General features: G+C 42.0%; 2 protein-coding genes across 2 annotated transcripts in view; one reads left to right on the top strand and one right to left on the bottom strand.

Moving 5' to 3' along the window:
- The window catches only part of RPS6KA2 (ribosomal protein S6 kinase A2), a 272,066-nt gene extending 251,418 nt beyond the window's left edge, over positions 1-20,648 (bottom strand). The window contains exons 1-3 of the mRNA XM_046939777.1: positions 20,581-20,648; positions 11,315-11,838; positions 8,085-8,129 (exon numbers count right to left, since the gene is read on the bottom strand). Coding sequence (XP_046795733.1) covers positions 8,085-8,129; positions 11,315-11,377 — 108 coding nt within the window. The 5' untranslated portion in view covers positions 11,378-11,838; positions 20,581-20,648. The remainder of the gene's footprint in view (positions 1-8,084; positions 8,130-11,314; positions 11,839-20,580) is intronic.
- LOC121110167 (calcium-binding protein 1-like) lies at positions 11,018-11,795 on the top strand. Its single transcript, XM_040697488.1, has 2 exons — positions 11,018-11,154; positions 11,354-11,795. Exon 2 carries the CDS (start codon positions 11,376-11,378, stop codon positions 11,793-11,795), a length of 420 nt encoding a protein of 139 aa, XP_040553422.1. The 5' UTR covers positions 11,018-11,154; positions 11,354-11,375.
- Positions 20,649-22,287: the final 1,639 nt, after the last annotated feature.

Below are 22,287 nucleotides of genomic sequence, written 5' to 3'. Positions count from 1 at the left end.
CCTCTCAAAGTGGATGCAGCAAATTAGACTGCTTTAAGACAACTGTTAAAAAAAAGACTTGTAGAACCTGATAAAAATCTGTCAGAACAAGAATAATTTCCTACCGCTCTACTCAGTCACAGCCATGAATCATCAGCCAGTTGAACAGTTATCCTATATGGAAGCTGAAGTCATGTTTCTTTCCCAATTCAGATATTCTAGCTAGTTTCCTATTCTCCACCACAATTAGAGCTTAAAATAGTCCAATTTATAATGCTACATTTGCAAAAGTATTTAATGCAGAGATGAAGTACTATGGAAGCTAAAGTGAGGATTCCAGAAGTCCCAGTGTCAGAGAGAATTTCAGCTGATGTCCACAAGGATTCCCATTTCCATGTCTAGAAAGCAAATAGTTATCAAATTCATTTTAAATCCAGGGAAGCTGCATATCTCCAGGGAGGATGGCTCAATTTTGCCTGGTTTCTCCATCAATAGGATTATGTCAGCTCCAACTAGACATCAAAGCCTTTGGGGTTTTCAAATCCTATGATGAGCATGAAGGAAACAAAAGCTCACATTCTTCATTTGCAAACTGAGTATACTAGTCTTGAGTGTTTCTTTATTATTGAATATTCTTTTTATTCAGTTACTTTGAGTTTGACTACTCAGAGACAGCACATACACACAACTCCACCCTCCATAAGCCAATTATTTATTCAAAGTTGGCACTGAGGACCCAAAAGGTGTGCAAGTCTTCCAGTGACACCCAGCATGACAAGCCATATTTCAGGAAAATGACTCAGTAAGTTCAAAATGTTTTACACATTTAATTAAGCTTTACACTAACTCTTGTTGGCAAGCACGAGCATGAATCATGGAAGCTAGATCACAGGAGCAGCTCAGAGCAACACAAGAGTATAAATGCTTACTCCTGGAGCTGAATAATTACAGCAGGAATCCAAGAGGAAGCCTTCTGCTTCATGGACAAGCATAATGCAGATAGGAATAATGGGGGTAAAAAAAAAACTACAACAACAGATGAATAAATAACTCTAAGCACAGATGCTCCACTACCAATATTTGTGGGAGCATTGGCATCAACCCCTCTTCCAGCCCTCAGTACGTCACCCACTGAGGCTGCAACACTCATCCACTACTCTCACTTTAGCCCAAAGACTACCAGGAACAGATGCTGGTAATATCATCGGCATAAAACTGTGTGTGATCATTGTGCATAATGTTACACTTACTAAATATTATTATAGCTGTTGTTATTTGTGACTCTTTTGCATACTGTAAGACTCAGACACAGCAGTACCCTGAGCTGCTTCACTTAGCAAGGAGAAGCCTTAAGAAGCAACACTGAGCTGAAGTGCCAGCAGAAGTCAAGCTTACACAACATGATTCTGGTGCTAAACTAAATAAGTAAATACCAACATTTGTCTGTTGTTCACTAGTTACCCATCCCCAGCTCTTGTTCTTTGACAGAACAAAGGAGACTGAGAAGAGATGTTTTACAAATTGAAAACCACAGAAAAAAACATGCAACAGGTGTCTAGTTTAGAGGCATATCCATGAGAGCTGTAAATCACTTCCCACATATAAATATTCTTAATTCAATTCATGTACACACCCCTCTATATTGTTGCAGGGAAACAAAAGTGTCATAATTATCCCCTGCTCTCTTCCCCTATGAAGTTTTAGAAGTAGATTGCAATGAAGTAATCAGTTATCCTACGTTACTAGTTCTACTTGGGTACTTTCCATCACCATTGTGTTGATCTGTATGGTGATCAGCTCTCCTAGCCAATATGGAACCCACAAGTTCAAGAGCACTACAACAAAGAAAAGATGTGAAGGCCTCCACTTGATTCTAGCATTCATTCTCAAGTTACAAGTTTGGCACAGCAAAGCAATGCTAACACCTGGCTAGTCAGAGCTTAAGAAGGCATTGAACATTTGCTGAATTGTTCCCGTTTCTTTTCTATCACACTTGTTAATAGAATCACTACCACAATGAAACAGTCAAAACAGCGATGGAAATGCCAGAAAGGCTACAAAAGTTTTGTGTTACTCCTCCCAGCACAACAGTAAATAGAGGTGGCTGGGAAAGAAGCAAACAGCTCTACATACTGTGCCCTAGCCATTAAGCCTTTTATTAGCAAGAACTGTCATGGACTTTTACTCACGCCAGGGAAAAATGGCGTGCATTGCCAATAGCACTGACTGGTGCCAATCCAACTTAGAGGATCAAGTCTTCTTTCAGGGTCTTTCAGAACACCAAAGAATTCAGCACATTCTCCTTCTAAGGGGCTTCCCATAAAGATTTGGAAGGAGATGAAGAGATCAAGAATTTCATCCTTTTCACCTAAAATCATAATGAATTCATGTAAAATCATAATGAATTACTCTTTGCATGACTTCCTTATTCAGCTGGACAGAGAGCACAAGACAGTTTTGCAAGATCACGGCTGCAGCATATCGAACAGGGCACTCTGCATCTTCAGCAGAGGATGTAACAGCCCCCAGGCACACTGTAGGATGGGGAAATTAAAGCGACTACCTTGCCTATCCAAGCCAGAAACAATTTTCAGGTGACATAACCCCCTCTGAAGAGGGCTCGTTGACGTAACCAAGGCACTACCTGTGCTTTTTAATCCCCTTCTATCAGCACCTTTTGTAGGAAGGGTGATTCATTATTTCTTTTTAAGAAAATAAGGTTAAGGAAATAGCGTTTAAAAAACTGCTGTCACATTTCTGTGCAAAGGTGTCCCTCAAAACTTTTTATCATAGAAGATTCATTCTTTTTTGTATAAGAAATACAGGGGATAAATCTGTGCATATGCAGGAGTATATCAGTGCATATTGGGAAGAAATCTGGTCACATTAAATCAGGCACACTCTTGAAAGTGAGACCACCAGCTTTCTTATTAGCAACTTATTTCTTATCCTTCTATTAATTGTATTTTCTTCCTCAAGAGGTACTATTATATATGCTATGATATCCTCCTAACTGCAGTTGAAAACTAGACTAAAAAGAAATAAAAAGAATAGTTTTATGTTGGCAAGTGTTGTGGACCCCATCAGTTTCAGATCACTAGAAATGAGAGCTGAGTTCACTGCAGCACTTGAAAAGACCAGGCCATTTTTTCAGGTATTCAACCATTAATAAATACACTTTAGTGCCACATTTTAAAACTGAGGGCAGCACAGATAACAAAAGACATCAACAAAAGGAGTAGAAAGTACTTTAGTCATCCATCATACGTGCAATTGCTCATTAGTTCACAGAACATTCTTTTCCACCCCGCCTCTTTTTTTTTGTCCTTTTCAGTTTGTTGACAGAAAGAATCCCAGACAGAACTAAAAGAACCCAGTAATGAGTCTGCTAATTACTGACTTCACACAAACAGCAATTAAAAGGGGAAGAAAGAAGCTACAAAACAGACAAAAATAGTGATCAGGGAAACCAAGACAGGTCTAAACACTGGTGGAATCTGTAATTTACTAAGCTCCTTCTGCACATCTGAAGTACTTACACGAAGTTAAATCCTAAGACTTTATAGCTACCAAAAGGTCATTTGATCACACAGAATCACAGGGTTTGGAAGCGATTTCAAGAGATCATTGAGTCCAACCCCTCTGTTAAAGTAGGTTCTCTACAATAGGCAGCACAGGTAGGCAGCTGGGCCTTGAGTACCTGCATAGAAGGAGGGAGACTCAACAGCCTCTAGGCAATCTGTTCCAGTGCTCCATCAACCTTACAGTAAAGTTCTGCACGTTTGTATGGAACTTCTTATGTTCAAGTTCTCTGCCCATTACTCCTTGTCCTATTGCTATACACCACTGAGAAGAGCCTGTGATTTAGTTATGAAAGAAATACTATACTGAACCTAACTACCTGTGGCTCCCCTTCCAGTCAACAGGAAAACCAGGCAGCCTCCTGAACAAAAATATATTGCACCTTATATAAGTAGCTGGAAAGAAATTTAATTCTTGTCACCTACAATGCTAACAGGATAACTACCTTATGTCTAAGAACATCCATTTGGGAATACACGTACTTAAGGCACAGTTGGTAGGGCTACTTCCGGTTTTTCCCATCATATCTTTGAAATAAAGTAGTCAGTGGAAAGCTTCTTTCTTCCAGACCAGCAGTGTTTGTTTTGCTTCCTTCATTTTTACCAGTTCAATTTTACCTTGGGGAAAGTAGCTACTTCCAAGGTTTATGAGTTAAAATAATACACAAGCTGGGAGTTAAAGAAAAGAGAGTTCAGTGAAAGAATTGTTATTTTGATGTGAAACACTATGTTCTTATGAGAGAACAAATTGTAGTCAGCAAGAAAATTTGAGGAGAAAATTGACTTCCTCAGTTTATTATAACAAGAGAGAATAACGGACTTTGTCCTAGAGCTGCAATTATGTGTGTGTAAAAATTGTGCATTTCTCCCCCCTCCTCCTCCACTTAAAATAAGAGTCAAGAAAAACCCCAAAACCACAGCTCTCTAGGAGCACCACAGTCATCACAGAAAGAATTTATCCTCAACTCTAGTGGCTGCCAAGTGACTCACTTCTCCCAATGACACCATTAGTTCATAGGTAGCACAGCCTGTTGGGCACCAACTGCCATTACAGAACAAGTTCATTTGCAGGGGCGAACACTTTTCCCCACAGATGAGCTTTTTTTTTTTCCCTTGGAGTAATAACCCTTGTCCAAAAAAAAAAAAAATCAAGCATCCTGATTCTGTTAAATGCTTTACAGCTTGTGGATATCTTGAGGAACTTTTCCCCCTTATTCAGCATGACATTTACTCAGTATTGACTGCTACGGTCCAAAGCACTGGATTGCCCATTGCTACATACTGAATAACAGCATCAGACTAGGTTGCATTGCTGTCTAATTAGGAAATTAAAAATGAAAAATGAAAAGGAGGGAAATGTAACAGTGCACACCACCTCCCTGAACTGTGCAAGCCGCATCATCCCACTGCATAGGTACATCTTGGAGTACCAAGAACAGAGGCAAGATCCCTGTCAGCAGAGTCCTACTTCAACAAAGCTCAGGATAGACCGTGGCCAACACACACAAGAGTTGTACTTCAGCAGGAGGTTTGTAATTTTATTTATTTGCTCTGTGAAAAAATACCATGATCTGTACTAAAAAAAAAAAGTCATGCTTAGTCTTCATAATCAGTTGAACAGTCAATATAATGCACATCAAAACACCTCTAATTAACTTAAAGTTGAGTTAGCTTTATCTGAAGACAACAATGCTTGGAGGATAGAGGATCTTACCAAGGTATATAAATGCCTGACAGAAAGAAGCAGCCAGATTCTTCCAATTGCTCTCTCTGATTTTACTGATCACACAAGTGCAGCATATCAGCAGAAAGTTATATGATCTTTAGAAGCTGCAGTCCAGGAGTAGACAGTAAGTCTAGGTCTTACCATCCTCACTTTCACCATGCAGTTTTTACAGAGAAAAATCTAGAAAATTCACCCAGTTCTGTTTCTGGTTGACTGCCACAATTTGTGCTGCATCTCTCCTCAACTTCCCCAAAACCCCTCCCCCAAGTCTTCAGTTAGAGTTGCAAACCCCTTTGGAAGAGTGAAACAACTCAAAGCAAAGGAATGCTAAAAATCTAACTTCCAAATGCAAGTTTCAAAAGCACTGTGATACTGCACGGACTCTTTTTAGAAGGATGCAACAATGGGTGCTGCTGCCAGCTGCAACTTCAGGGAAGAATTTATACAGAATATAAATGCTCAACTTGGACCTAGACCAAACCACAAAGCACAGCACCCTTATTTAAGGACACATTTGGGCTTCTAATAACTCATGGGCAAGCTTTTTATTATTATCTTTAATAGGGATTAAAAAAAGACAAGCTTGTCAAAAAGAATCACTTTACGGAAAAAATAGGATCCCACAAGTCTAAGAAAGGACTTGAATTACAACTTCTCTCTCATGGAAATCCCCATCAGCTAATGTGTTTGCCTTTGTGGCAGGGCCAGTGGGGTCTGTGGCCCACTCCTGAGTGCTGACACATTGCTTGGGGGACTGAGATGTGCCTCAGAAACATGTTCTGTAGGTAACAAACATATTAATCAGTTATGTTCTCCAAGACATTAAAAAAAAATCCATCAGCACAAGATCAGCCAACTGAAAAATAAGTAGTGAAGTTTCCATAATGTATTTGCCACTGTCTCATTTGTCTGTACTACGCCCTTGATTAGAGAAACAGCAGGAGGCCAACATAGCCCAGAGCAAGTTTCTGACAAGAGCATCCTCTGAGCAAGTGTTATTCACTGCATATCCTGATTTCAATTCACCCCCTAAGTCGTGCTTTAATGTTTCATGCAAAAACTGACTTTGGAATTAGGCACAAAAAGCCGTTGGTAAGAAAATTCACCTCAACAGCAGACAGTTCCCTTCAAAACCCCTGCAGCAAGATGTACACTTCACCAGAATTATCAGGTTTACAGTCTCAGCCAGATAATGTCTGAAGTGACATGACAGCAGCAGAGAAAGGGCAAAGTAACCCAGTCATTTTCCTTAACGATATTCTCTGTAGAACACCAAGGAAAGTTAATTGAATGGTGAGGGAACTTTGACATTTGACAGATATTTCACTGTCGAGGATTTACTAGTGGCCACACTGTTTTCTAACACATAATTACAACAAGTTTGTCAGACATAACAGCATCACTCCCATTAGAAATGCAAACACCACAACTGTCTTTCTGCAGCAGGAGCAGATACACAGGAGCTAAACACAATTACAGATACCAAATAGCAAGTTGTACTTGGAGCAGAAAACACGAGAAAATAAGAGGACGGAGGGCTGAGATTTCTAATTAATCTTTACTGTAACTTTTTTGTCTGTGTTAAAACTTAAAAATCCTAGGGTGCATCCTTAATGAAAATGAAGTATGCTTAAATTCATTTAAGGAATGAAGCAAAAACATCCCCCTGAAACCCAAGAGCCCACTAACCATGATCTTAATTTTCAGCAATATTCTCAGAAGATGTCATGATGAGGACTGTTACCTACACTTGAATTCAGCCCTAGTCTTTTTGGAGAATAATTTTTTGCTGTCTTTGACAATTGAAAGGAAGATAAGCTTACATTATGAAGTTGCACCTATTTGAAAGAGCTTAGAAACCAAGACTCCATCCACCTTTCTATCATGAGGAGTTTAAGATACTCCTTCAGCATCGCAAGAAGTAACAACCACCACCTTACCCCTCACCAAAACCTAAATATCTCAAAGGTAAAACATGAAATTTACCAGGAGCTGGGAAGCTTCATGTGTTCAAAGGAGGCAATTTAGACAAACATCTTTGCAACCTCTCTTCAGTCCTAAGATTTTCAGCCTCCTTTTTGAAATAATGAAATACAGAGCAATCTTTGACACGTCCTTTGCTTACTGTCTCAGACCAGCAGCATCACCATCTGCTGACACCTCTGGTCAGCAGCAACCAGTTATGTAGTCAAGTTTTGCCCTTGGCTGATCAGAAGAGTCAACACTTATTTTGTTCTGAGCTGCTTTGCAGCTCCCTATCACCTTCCATTGCTTCTACTTGGCATTTGAGCTCTGAGGCAAAGACAGTGCTTTCCTACAATTCTTTTTAGAAATACAATGCCATAATAATGCAAATAATAAATAAAACTTGCATGAAATGATTAGTCATGCTCTTGATGAAGAGCGACCCCAGTGAATGTACAGGAATCAGAGTTTAATAACATGGAAAGCTAATCAGTCAGGCACAATTCATAACACAGAAGCAGTGTTGTGATGGTAGTTACTCTTCCTGAGGCCATTACCAAATCTCCCCCTTAGGAAAGGCTCAGTGGCCTGGAGAAGTTGTGTTCTTTCTGAGAAAGGCAGCAGAAGAACAGCAGCTAAAATAATTTTCCCTAGATTCCAGTTGGCCAACTCTATTTTCTTTCTTTAAAGACAAAAAGCAACCACATTGTACTTGCATCTTCAAGGCTAGAAGCATACGGAGAGAAAGCTCCTCAGACATTCTACTTCTATAAAGGCAAAAGGTTATAATATAATTGTCAGCTGATGCATGAAACACAGATACACAGACTTGCCTCTTTTACAGGTTCTTCATCCAGAGTAGCTTCTTCCACCACAGGCTAGGGAACAGAAAGGAAAATTCTCACATAAATACACATTCTTCAGAAAGATACAGCTCTAAGACAGATTTTAGTGCAAAGCAGTGGGTTTACATTTGGTCAGTTACATCATTCCAAATTTATACTACCACTACAGGCACTTTCAACTATTCGCATTTAATGAAGGTAATGTAAGCTTTGAATCAAAGAGTATATCTTCCTCTCGTAGATATGTGTAGGTTGCTCCCAAAGTAATGTCTCCTATTTTTTTCCATGGAAACTACAATAGATACAAGGAGCAATAACACTATAAGAGCAATTTCTCAGTGACAAAGCACTGTTTTTCCAACACAGTCACCATTAGCTATGCATTTTTTGCCAGCAATGAACAAGAGCCTGCATGCCATATTAGTCCAAAATCTGTACCAGCAGAGGTGACCCCGTCATCCACAACTGAAATGCAGCACCCACCACTTCACTGTGCTGATATGCACTGTCTGGTCTCCATAGCTGTTCAGCAAGTGTTGATGAATGTCAATGGGTGCTATTTTCTCTGCATGGAGAAATTTAATGATACTTTTGCTTCATCTGCACTTCCACGTCAGATGCCATTTTGTCAGACTGCCCCTCTGCTGCTATCGGTCACATAGCAACAAAAAGTAATGGGATATTGGTTCAGCCTCTGCTTCTGTACCACCAACATCCAGACATCCGCCTCTGACATCATAGATCAACATAATAAAATAGGAGGCATTACTTTCAGGGTAGCCCTCATATAAGCTATGATAAAGCCATGTACTATTTGCTGAGTATGTATGCAACTTATACAGATGTTCACAACTTTACATACATGTAAAAATATGTATATTACTTAGAGCACATAGAAGAAAGGAAGAGCACACTGGCAGTAAAATGGCCAATGAGCAGTTGAAACTTGGTTTGTCAGAAATTACAAAAGAATGAAATATTATTCATGAATAAGCAAAATTTGAGGCCCAGAACAGCAACTCTTGCTAAGAAGAGAGAACATATGTACACTTATGATCATACTTTCTAAACAACTTCCACATCAATATTAACATTACAATGAGTGCTAAGCTCTAGCCTAAGCCGACAGAAGGAAGCTAAAAGCTTAAGCAAGCATCCTATCCTCCAAAAAAAAAAAAACATTCAAGGCTGTAACTTACTTTCCATCCATCAATAAATCTGTCTAAGCACAAAGAAAATTCAGAGCCAGTAAATATCCCCATGTTATTGCTCACCTATCAGGAAGTTAATGACCTCCTGAGCCAACAGATGAAGGCATCAGGATTTTGTCCCATTCTTCTGTTGTACAATCATAAAACAGATCATGTCGTCAATGCACTCTTCCTTATGATGTGATCAATTTACTATAAATGCTATCATTAATATCTGCAAGTCATTCACCTGAGTCATGCACAAGCACTCTTAAACACATCTATTTTAAAAGGCTTTTTGGCACTGAGGAAAAGGAGGAGAAGCATACCCATATTGCCTAAGAGAGAGGAGCTGTCTCCCTCCTTGTCGACTAACTGTGAAAGGCTTACACAAAAAAAAGAACAACTTGCAGACAGCCACAAAAACACATTATCCCACACAGCCTCAGAGCCTACGACAGCTCCCAAGGCGCAGTTCAGCCACAAGCGTTCAGGCTGCAGCAGCCCATTATGGAACCAATGGCATCACTGATGGAAACTCTGAATGCTTTTCATGGGCAAGAGCCCATGGGATACCAAATTAATTTTGTGTACCTTAACTAGATTTGAGCAAATGGTATTGCAGGAATTCTTTCCACAGCACAACTTAAACAGCTGTAGGATCTCCTATCTTTTAAACACATTAAATAGGCAACAATAAATCAAGGAGATTAAGTGATGCTTTATCTGTTGTTCTTATCTAAGCAGTAGAACTTTGTCCATAACTTTCCAATCTTTCTGTAAGTGAAATCTTATAAGAGCGATTATCTCGCAGAGTGAGATGGTACTCCTTAGGGCAAGAAATGATAAAAACAAACAAAAACCAAAACCATCCATGTGATTAACTGTCTGTGTGAAGGGTCAACTCCATTGGTAAGGAGATCCACGCAGTTGTGCTGCTTTGACTGGAAGAAGGGCCTAAATGCTCCTCCAGCAACAAGGGGAGAAAATAAGGATGTTGTTGTCTCAGGCAGCAGTGACTGGGCCTTAGTGCAGAGCTGAGAGCTTCACCTGCGGTCAGAAGTTGTTTTTCCCCAGGGGTTGATGCACAGAGAGACATCTGAGCAATGGCTGAATATCTCCTGCCTGGTTTGAATAAGAAAAGCAGCATCCTTATGAAGTCCAGCAGAAAAAAAAACTGTTCAGTGATGATAGAGATAGAAGCCTCCTCATTGGGAAGGCAACTGAGCAAGGTGCCAGCTGACTAACTGAAATCAGGAGCAGTGTGCAGACACTCAGACCCAGGCTGCACTAGCACACATTAGCTTCTCACACAGCCTGGAGCAGGAGGCAGCACTCAGCACCGAATACAAACCTCTCTGGCTCCAAACTACTTATGAACCTCAGGGCTCCGGCACGAGCAGCACCGGGATAACAACACACGGTAGCATCGCTCCTGCTGTGTTTCTCAGGTACTTAAGCCCACGCTTTGTAGAAAATCTTTCCCGGAGTTCTTGGGGCTCCTCCTCCGAGGCATTCAGCGTTCCCACAGCACATCTGTTCGAGCTACGCCGCCCTCCGCATCCCCGCCAAAATCCACCTCACAACTACAGCCACAAAAGCCAGGAAGCCTTTAAGTGTAAATGAAACTCAGCGGTCCATAGCAAACACAGCATCCACACAAGTGCTACTCCTCTGTTTACATCACCCGGTGAAACAGCTGACTGAGAACGCACTGCTTTTCCTCACGCTACTCGGCAACCTCAAATACTCATCCAAAACCCACGGTGCCCGCTACATCACGGTAGGGCATGGTAGGGTAGACGATGCCCTTCCTTGACATAGGTCTCAAAACGCAGGAGACGAAGCCGCTGCAATCCCAGCTGTGGGTACGCGGGGCACAGCAGCGGGCGGCTGTCCCAGCCCTACGGCACCAGCCGAGCTCCCGCCCGCCCCGGCGCGGTGCTGTGCCCGGCACTCCGCCCCCGCACCTCACGGCGCTCCCCTCCGGGCGTGGGGCAACAGGTGCGGAGCCCGCGGGCTGCTCACCTCCGTCTCCATAGGCTCCACCTCGATCCCTTTCCATAGCTCCAGCAGGTGGGCGATCGGCATGCTGCCGGGCGATGCCTCGCAGGAAGAGAGGAGAAATGAAACACAACTCAGGAAGCGGCGGCCGCGGAGAGCAGAGGGAGGAGCGGAGGCACCGGAGCGGGACCCGGCGCGGGACCCTCCGCCCGCTCGGCAAGATGGCTCCGCACCGCCCAGCCCGGAGCTGCGAGGGGGGCGACGCCGCGCTGCTCCGCTCCGCTCCCCACCCGCGCCGCGGCCAAAGTTGCGGCCGAGGCTGCGCTGCGGCGCTGCTATAGCAACGGTACCGCCGGGGCTGCGCGGTCCCGCTGTGCCCTCCCCCGGCCGCCCAGCAGCGCCGTGCGAGCCCGCGGGGCAGCAGAGGGAAGAGGGAATTAAGGAGCGATATCGTCCTGGCGGTGATTCAGAGCGCGGGGATGTGCTCCTTAATCGCTACGGATAACAGCAGGAGAGCCGGAGTTCACCGAGCTGGGTGTTGTTTCGGTCTGGAAACAAATAATAAAGCAAGTGACCATTAAAATAAACGCTTTACTCCGTCAGTACGCTGCCTGGTAAGGTGAAGCCTGTTCCCTTCCCCAGACCCGGCAGCTTGTCCCAACTCCACTACAGCCGACAGCACGAGCTTGCCAGCCGCAGGGACCGGGGCTTATGCGGGTATGATTTGGATTCCAGTCAAACTGAGGCTAACATAGGTGCTTCACCTTCTTCTGACGACTTTATCATCACACTCCCAAAGGCATTACCCTTAAACAAGTCCCTACTCAAAGAACTATCTCAGAACAAATAGCGTGCAAAGAGCGTTTTTCTTCTGTTCCACGCTCAAAAAGTCACAGATTACCACAGCAGCAGTGATTAACCAATTCAGAGCAAGCATTAAAAAACAAACCAACAAACAGCACACAGAGGAACACAGCAGCAGCGTCATCCCTCCCTGGGCTCTGACCCATTGCCCCCCCAGCTCTGCTCTGCAGCAGGAAGCTGCCCTGAGAACCCCGGAGCCACGCAGGTCTGGAGGAGAGAGACAACAGCTCGTTGAGAGAAGGCACATCAGCTGGGGCCACAAATAGCTCTGCATTCAGACACTGCTGCCAGAGCTCAGCCCTCTAATTCTGTAGTGGAGTGTGAGCCTAGATCAAGTTCAACCCACTCAGAGCGCAAAGCATGGACACCACAAGATGAGAGCAACAGTAAAGCACCTGCAGCAGTAAGGAGCTGAGACGTGCCCAGGTAGTCCTGCGTGAGGGAGATGAAGGGAACAGGATGGCCATCATTGCATCCGCATCCAGGTTCTGCATCAGGTGCAGGCAGATCTAACGTTTACCTCTTTTACAGAATATTGATACAACTCTTAAGCCACACAGTTTAATGTTTAAATATTTAACCTATGACTAAATTCGGTTGTAATTATTTTTAATAAAAATATTCAATACTCATTTGTGTGAGGTAGGAACAGAAAACTGATGGAGGTCTTGTTACACCTTTTGCAAACACGTATGTTTCAAATGTAATGTGTGTACACCAGAGCAGCCACTGAACTCCTTCAGCACTGCAAGATAAATTGGACCTCAATCATCCAGCCTGAAGAGAGAAGAAAAATAGAGTCTTTTTCCTATAGAAGAGGATAAAAAGTAAAACAATGCATCTCTCACTCACTTCTGTCTTACTGCATTTTGTCACCACAGTAATCCCATTGAAGTCTATCAAATACTTTTGAGAAGTATTGCAAGGGCAGTGTCACCTTCATTGATAAGGTTACTATTTTTCTTCTAGATGAAGAGAGCACTGTGCTAGAGCCTTCCTCCATAGGGAAAAGCACCTTGGCATGTCCACAAGTTCAAATTCCCGAGTATTTGACAAATGAAGTTGGCCAATATTTGATGCGGTCAAGAATCTGAAACAAAAGTTAATCACAGCATGCTAAAAGTAATCATGTGACTGCAGAATGATGAGCAGCATTTAACTGACTGCCAAGACCAACGTTATTTTGTATGGATAGAGCAGCAAAAGTAAAAACCACCATGCTTCCCTCCCCAGGCCCCTGTGATCCGCTTACAGAGATAGAAAAGGGATAGAAAAGGGACCAAGTTCCACAGAATTGGGAATTTTCACCTTCCAAAAATATCACGCTGTGGATGGAATCAATAGGTGGGTGGCATATGCAGAACATCGCTGGGGCAGAAGATGCACAAGCAAGCAAATAGAAGTACAGTTTATCTCCAAGGACACCCAAACCTGATCAGAACAAGAAGTCACAACAAGAGTTACGGGTTTTTAAAGTATTTTTTTTTATCCCCAAGGAAATGTTAGAGAACTGCAGTCACAGTTTAGCAGCAGAAGAAATAATTGAAAATATGATAAGTAGGTCAAGAATCACACAAAGATTAGTTTAACTTATTGCAAGAACATGAAAGCACTTGATCTCCTGTGTAACAAAGCACTGGACTACTTAGATGGCAGTTTCTAATCTGTTCTTACCCATCTCCTGAGTACTGGCTCATGGCTGCTGCCAGCTGCAGTGTAAGTTAGTAACTTAACTCACTGCCAGGTTCATGTAGTCCTGCACATAAGTGCAACTCATCTTCACACACAACTCCAGTGCAGTTTAATAACTGCACAGGAGCCATGCATCACCACCACGGAGCAAAGTCTCAGCTGCCTGTGCCTTTTTTGTTTTTATGCCAAAGTCATCAAAATCCAGTCATGCTGACTGAAAGCAGGCAAACAAACAAGATCCCCCACACTACTGTTTTTTCCCCGAGAGCAGATGTTGAAATGCTTTAAGCTCATTACTAAAACAAGATGACTGCATTTCCTCAGCAAAAGCTGTCTCTGTTCATGCTTCAGAATTAACTACTTCATGTTCAGCGTTGGTGGTGGATATTCACCATCACTTGAGCAGAACACTGACAGAAGCACGAAACAATGCTTTACACATGCTAAGCAAGCACAGAGGAACATGTTGCTTACTCCAGCATAAGGGGTGCCCCTAGTGCTAATAAAATGATCTACTATTTAATTGTGAATTAGATGCCCATTCATTTCTGAGAGGCACAAAAACAACTGGAGGCAGACAAAATAGGACATTCAGCATCGAAGCAGTGTGCATCTGTTGCCTGTAAATCTCAGAGCTGAACATTTGCAAATTAAAATCATGTTCACTGTGTCTCCTGGAATATGAAATGTGGAATGCTAGAGAGCAATTCTACTTAATTGCTGACCTCTGCAATGCTCTGGCCTGCCCATCTGTACTTAATGAGAAGGCTTAGACTGAACAGCAAGATCAATGCTGAGGGAGCAACAGTGGTAATCAAGCTCCATCCCCAAGCAGAATGGAGACGTAGGAGCTGTGAAGTGTCATGACATGGGGCCAGCCAAGGCCACTTTCAGCTGCACCATCTTCTCTTACGCTGTCACCTCAGAGAGCTGAGCTGCCAACCACAGGACATTCTTATCTGCTACCATCTGCATAAAATATGAAATCAATGGACTCCTGTGGCAAAGATGCTGACTTCTGGAAGCTTTCAGTCAAGTAATCTCTCAAACAACAAGCCCTCACACAAGCTTCTAGGATACGTCCCACTGAAATTGTACCCACAAGGAAAAACACCAGTTCAACAAATTCATAGAATCATCAGGGTTGGAAGAGACCCTTGAAAGTCATCTAGTTCAACTCCCCTGTCTCCCTCTTTCCTACAGCCCCCCCTTTAGATACTGACAGGTCACTCTCAGGCCTCCCCAAAGCCTTCTCTTCTCCAGGATGAACAGCCCCAGCTCCTTCAGCCTGAGTTCAACACAAATTAAGCATAGAGAACCTTTTCCTGCTATAAAAGACTACAGTAAGTTCTGTGATTTCATGTTTTCAGGTTGCAAGCACAGAGGAGACTATTTCACTCCAAACACATACACAACTCCTTCAAGAGCAGCTCAAAGTGCAGTAGGGCAGAGCCTCAACAGACATGCTGCTGTGTGCAATATTCGGCTGAGCAAAGGGTCTCCTGCTTTTGGCAGGGGTAGGGCAGCTGACATCAGCAGCTCAAGCCAGGCTGGAGCGTGCCTTCTCAGCAACTTCAGCAGTTTGAACAATTGCTGCAGCCAACATAAGGAGATGGAAAGGGAATAGGAGAGTCACGCTGCCCTCAGCCTGAGGTCAGGGAACTGGTTTGGAGTCCACCTTAGGAATCAACCTTCACCTGCTGAATTCTACTGGAAGTAGCAAGAACAGCTTTGCTACATCAGTCAGGCCACACAGAAGGGAAGCAGAAACACCAATTGAATTGCAAGGAACCAAGTCTGCATGCCATCACTGTAGTGGAAGATCAGCTGCACCAAACCCAGGGTGCGAGCATCTGCCCAGCTTCAGCGCACATGGAGGGAGTTGAGCCCAAGAGGCAAATTCAAGTCTTGGTTTGTGGGAATACAAGAAAGACTATCCAGAGCAGCAACTGTGGAGAAAGATAAACAGCAAGAGAAAGCAATACTGAGAACCAAGGACATCTCCAGAAGAAGAGAAAAGCAAAGTCAAATAAGTTGCATGATGGCCATGTGATGATGACCCTGATTGGAGGAAGAGAGCACGGCTAGAAACGACTCGTGACACCGACTGGATAAGTGCCTGCAGGCACAGTTAAGGAGCATTTGCAGAATGTTTTGTTGACATGTAAAGGCAGGTGGGAAAATCAAAAGAGAAAACTTGTGAATGTATATAAGGGATGTTAGAGCCTGTAATAATTTGGATCGTTCACATCTGAGTCCATGCCTCAGAAGCTGCACTGGTTAACCTTCACTGGCAGAGCAGGCTGCTCTTACACAGCTTATCATTAGTAGCCATCACTGCATTCAGAAGCTGTACTCCTGAAGCAAATCAAGATGCTTCTCTTCTGCTCAGTTATATGATGACACTACATCCGTTTCAGATACACAGCCATAGAGAGTAACATTCTGAGGACAAAATGCTTTAGAATGAATGTTTTCCATACAAACTTTTGGAATTCCAAGAAAAAAAAACACACAACCCTCCCTCCCCCATCTTCCTGGAAGGAACATCTAAAGGCTTGCACTACAGAAAGAGGATTAAGTAGCCTAGGAGATACTGTGAGAGCTAAGAAGGTAAGATTGCCTTGATATATATGTAATGAAGTATCTGGAGAGTGCAAGCAACACCTCTCCAGTGTAAAAGTCAGCAAGAGTAATGTTTATGTAACAGAAGATTACACACCAAGCAATAGAAATCCAAACAGCGATTTACCCAGTGACTGCGGCACAGGCATTTTAGGTGCATGAGAACAAGAGTCTCAGCTCACTTCTGGACACATTTGCACTTAATCTGCTGAAAGATGGCAAAAACCATTGCACACCACTGAAACAGCACCAAGATAAAATGGTAACCATAGATTAAGGTGCTCCTAAAAGAATATTCAATTTCAATTAACACGAGGGAAAGCAGCAAAGCACCAAGCAAAGAGTGTCACATGTTGCCAAGTGACATTAAATAGAGTACTCTAAATTCACCAGCTGCCTATTTCTCTATCAGTATATGCCTGTCCAAGCAGACAGAGGAAACTCCTTCAATGTTTAACAGAAGCATAAGCTTTTCAGCAGCTGCAAAGTAAAAAACAGCCAAACTATTTGTGCAGATCCTACTTGCATTTGACTCAGGATGCAACACCCCACAGAGGTGAGGAGCAGAGCATTGGAACGGTTTGCTCCTGAATTGCTTCCAACTCATGCAAGCTGCTCTAAAGTGGCAAATCATGAACTCACCCACGCAGGAGAATAAATGCAGCACTGATGAGAGCCGTTGTGGCTGGCTCAGCTGCACAGGTTCCTCTCTGAGGGATCCATCTACAGACAGAATGCTGACAGTCTGCCTAAAGAAAACAGCACTAGGCCACTGCCATCAGTGCTTTTACCATATCAACTATCATTAGTTTGAAAGGAAACCACCACCTCTCAGTCAAATAGAAGCAATGAGGAATACAGAAAGCATACAAATAAAATAGGAAGTCAAGAGCTCCTGGTCCCAGAAAGAACATGCAGTGTGATTTCAACCCCTTTCACAAGTTCACACTTCTTAGTTTTCAATGATGATCTTAGCTGGAAAATAAGAAAGTATCTGATGGAGTTTTCCCAGCCTCTTGCAGTCTCTTCTATTAATTTTCATGAACACTGCAGATGATAAGCATCTGATGCTGGGAGGGGGTAAAGAAAACATCCAACTACTCAGAGCTGCTATTTTTAAGCAAATTTCTTCAGTGTTTTGAAGCTTAAATATGCAAAAGATAAGTGACAGATTTTTTTCTTTTAAATTGTGTCATGCTGCATATTTTGATTACATTTTCTAGTGAAAACCACAGTTATTTTTCCAGGGAAAGCATAAGACGACTGAGGTACGGCTTTAAATATCTAAGCTCAAGAAATGAAATACATTATGGGTGATAACTGACAGTTTTAAAGATTGTAGTCCAGTGTGCATCTGTCACCTACACAATTTCATGAGCAATCACCCTGATCAATACAGTAACACAAAAGTGACAGCAGGAGCAAGATGTTGGAGACAACAAGCTATAGGTGGGACCTTCATCCTGTTACACTGTGATAGTAAAAGGGGAACCAGACAAGGTGGCACAGCTGGGCAGTATGCCCACATCATTCATACTTGAGTTTTCTAGGGAGAGGAAAGAAGTCCATCCTGCTGCTTGGTAGGTCAAGTCAGAACCACATTGCTCAAGGGATGAAGCCATTTGTTACTTGCACTGCCCATTAACAATAGATATCCACTGCAATAGAGCTGACTCCTTCTGAAATAAACATTGCAGGTCATACAAGTACTCCCAAGAGCAAAACTGACAAGAAAAGTTACATATCCAAACTCAAAGTCCTTCCTCTTGTCAGGACAGTGGCATAAAAAACCAGTTACGCCACACAAGCCTTACAGATGGGTGTAAAATTTTAGTACCAGCAAGTTACAGCAGTGTTAGTTCTGTTTCTAACTGTAATTGGGAGAAAAATGATGCTGTAGAAAAAAATCCCAGCTAGCAAAACAATCTGAAAAGCCAAGTTACTGATTTCCATCATCTGCCATCTTGTTATCTGATTAAGTTGAAAAGTTCCAGTAGAATTTATGAGTTGGTTCCAACATTCATCTGATTTCTTGACTCTCAGTAAAATTAAATCTACAATAGTATTTTCTATTTGGCTTATGTTTGATGTCCCATTCTACATTATGATTTCTATGTTATGCTTCTTGAATTATTATGTGTTACTAGTTAGCTTTTGCATTTCTCACAAATTTCAAACCATAGTTTCTTAAGCAACACATGAAAAGCAAAGCTTACTGAAGATGAACAGTATGAGAGAGCCAATCAGTAAAAGCTTACTTGTACTAGAAAATAAACATAGTTCTGCAAGTCATTATTGAAAATAACCTTTAAAGCAACCTTCCAGAAAACTTCAAAGGTTCCTACACAGGCAACCAAATGAACCTGACCACTGTTTAGCCAAAAACTTAGCCAAATGAGACAAGAATTAGACCACTGAGGATTTAAGACTGCCAGTAGCAATTCCATAGCAGTATAAAAATCAAGGGAACATGGGACTACAGCAATCAGAGACAAACCAAAGGCCTAAGCTCTGACAGTACAAACAAGGAACAATTTCCTTTGCCAGAAGTAGAATTCTACATGAGCAGTCTTTCTTCTAGGTTCCAAAACAAAGCTCCCTCGTCCTCATTAGTGTTAATGAAACAGTTCCATAGAGTGTGTTGCAGACTCTGAGCTACTCTTAACCACCAGATCTGCAATTTACTTGTCAAATCTAAGTAATGTTTTACAGACCAAGGTAACTGCAGAAGGAGTAAGAACAAAAGGTTCACATTTAGCTGGCTTGCGCAGACTCTTGATCAATTCAAATCTCAAACAATTAGTAGAAATCTTTCACAGCATTTTCATTTATCTTCTATAAGCAGATAAACAACACAAGGTATATTTCTTTCCCTAGCTTTGTTTAACACATCTACACTCAAATTCCTTCTCTACCAGGTTTACCATTTTCCCCTTGTGAGCTTCATTGCCCTCAGGTGGGTCATCAGGATTTAAGTAACTCCTACACCAAATGATTGTATTCAGCTGATTTTTGAGGTTGAAGTCAGGAACTGGCCCTACACATCCAACCATCCAGCTAACCTGGATTGCCTATAAGAATTCCATTGGTACAGACTTCTGCTTTTCTAGGGCTGACAGGAGGCCCGTGTGTATCACAAAAAGATTTCTACATTTAATTGGCTTCTGTTCTGCTCCAGCAGAGCTGACCCCTCTGCTCACAGCCCTTGACCCAAGTGAGCTCCTACTTCGTGTCTCTCTAGGCTCACAAGGTTGAGCTGGCATTTTTAAGGGACATCAAATGAAACTGCTTTCATCTTCCTGTTCCCAGGTGGATTTCAGGTATGGGTTGTCTGATCTCTCCTATAAGAAGTTGACCTTCTCAAAGCTGCAGAGACCATGGCTGTGAGATGTTTTACTATAAAAACATGTTCAATTTCTGCCATCCTTCCAAATAGGAAGGATTTCTAAGTTTCCTGAGGGGGAAGAAAAGTTGAGCAAACAGGAACTTGGTTCTAAACTATTTTCAATGCAGAGTCGCATCCCATGTAAGACTTTTAAAAAAGAAAAAAAAGCACTGGAAGACAGAAAAGGTAACTTCAGACTATGATGAAATAACTATGAATTAATGAGAGCCTCTGGATTAGCCACTATTGCACACACAGTGCTTACTCCCAGCACTTTTTTATTCATACTTAGTTCTTACATACGAAAATATCTTCTAGGGCATAAACACAAAGAGGTGCGCTGCAAGACTTAATTTTCCTCCTTAAAACCACAGATCTGCTGCCAGTTCCTTGCTCTGGATGTACTTTAACACACACTACTTACCCTTGAGCCAAAAAGAGCTAAAGGAAGAACTCTTAATTCTCCAGCGTTTTAGCTCCTGAACTAAATCAAAATGTCATGATGTATGGAAACTCCACTATTTTTGCTGGGGTTTTTTTTGTTTGTTTTGTTTTTTTAACATATTGCATCTACACATCCATCTTTACAAAATATTTTTCGTTTTTCCAAGCATAGCAATTGGACAGATCAATATGATAGGAAAAGCATTACAACAAAGATGTGAGGACAGAAGGACCGGTGCAATAGAAAGGCACTATAAAGGAAGGGAAGAAGATTGCTCACCCATATCAGAAGATTCCAGGATCACAAGAGAAGGATTTCTTCCTGGAGATTTCTCCTTGGTAGAAGCCTTCTCCTGTGGTAGTCAGCCCTTAAGTGAGGTCTAAGAGGGTTGGAGCTTGGCTCTTTCTGGTTGCACAGATGAATTGCCTTCACCTGTGCTCCCAGGGCTGACCGGTCTTTTCCCCAGGTGCTCAATCAGTAGTTCAGGCTGTGACTCAACTGTTCCCATTCACCGAGTCATCTTAAGCTTTTATTCATTAACTGAAGAATTATCCCACTTTTATGCATAACAGGTATTACCCTGTCTTGTAGATCCATAGACTGTGACAGGCTAAATTTGTCCTGATTTCAGTGTTTAACTTTCCTAAATAGCCTTCAGGCAGCACTATCACTCAACATATATACGTGGTAAAAGTAGTATTAGATCCTATCTACACTGGCCTGGCAAGCAGGCTTTAAAACCCTGTAAGACCATAGGATCAGAGTATATTGTAACTAAAAAGTTATAAAACCATGTTAACTGCAGAGACAATAAGAAAGAATTCCAGTCATGTAAAGAAGGAACCCTAAATTCACTGTTCAACCTTAAACAGGTTTTGCCATGACATAAGTGTCAACGTTGTGAGGTCTCGGGCAAGTTTTGCATGAACACACACTTTCCTAGGATTTTCCTAGTAGCACAAAGGTGCAATGAAGGAAAATAATGCTTAGAGATCTTCAAAAGATTTGAAATTTAATGACCACTCAGTCATTGGTATATATATATAAGAGTGTTATTCTGCTCAAGAGAAAATGTAGCCTTTAACTACAAATTCATATTGTTATGAAGATCTTTTCTGGTAATTAAGCTTTGGCTTTAAAAGAAGAAAATGCTATTAGCACAATGAGAATCTCATGCTTTATTGCCTTCCTGTTGTACCAATGTTCTATGTCAAACATTGAAAAGGTGGGAAGCTTTGTGCGCTTGCAAAGATAATTACTAGCTCTTATGGATAACCTCCTAAATGTGAAGGCCTTGTGATGAATACATGTCGGCTCAGGGGTCACCTGTACAGTCTCAACAATCTGAGTGAGTTTCACCTCTCACATTCAGGAGTGGAGAAAAAAAAACAAAGCTTTAGCAAGCAGGACTCGTGTAGTCAGCAAAGAATGGCAGCTTTGCAGCTGAGCACAGCTGATTAAGTTAATAACTTTGACCACGTATCAACAGCTCATGTACTCCCATTAAAGCAACTATGGAATTACACTGTTAGTTTGTGCAGTGTATCTCTAGTCCATTAACATAGGAGCAAACAATATCAGAGGAGTGAGAATTACTTTGCAGATGGCATAAACCCTATTATACTAAGAAGGTTTTGTTCTGCTATAATTGCATTGATATAACAAAGGGTGAGAACCAGCCCTTTTCCAGACAAGGGCATAACCAATCTTTCATAAATTAACGTTCTCTCATTTCCCCAAAACTCCTTAAAAAGTATCCCATTTGATGTTCCATTTTTCTAACTTTAATGAGTGGAGATGGTTGCTTGGGATATGGAGGGAAGGAAATCTGGCCAGGAATGGGAATTAAAAGGAATGCAATGTTATTTACAGTCACTAGATATCTGGAAGCTACTTTGCACTGGATATCTTTCTGTCTCTTCTCCTCCCACTCCCTCCTTTATGACTGTTATTTTGACAATTGTCAGTTATACGGGAATGTTATTT

The sequence above is a fragment of the Gallus gallus genome, chromosome 3 (assembly GCF_016699485.2).
Source record: "Gallus gallus isolate bGalGal1 chromosome 3, bGalGal1.mat.broiler.GRCg7b, whole genome shotgun sequence".
In the NCBI taxonomy this organism is placed as follows: domain Eukaryota; kingdom Metazoa; phylum Chordata; class Aves; order Galliformes; family Phasianidae; genus Gallus; species Gallus gallus.
This window is presented reverse-complemented; position numbering and strand designations above follow the sequence as displayed.

Coding starts and splice junctions, on each gene's coding strand:
- LOC121110167 (XM_040697488.1), top strand. CDS start 11,376: ATGCTGCCGGGCGATGCCTCGCAGGAAGAGAGGAGAAATGAAACACAA.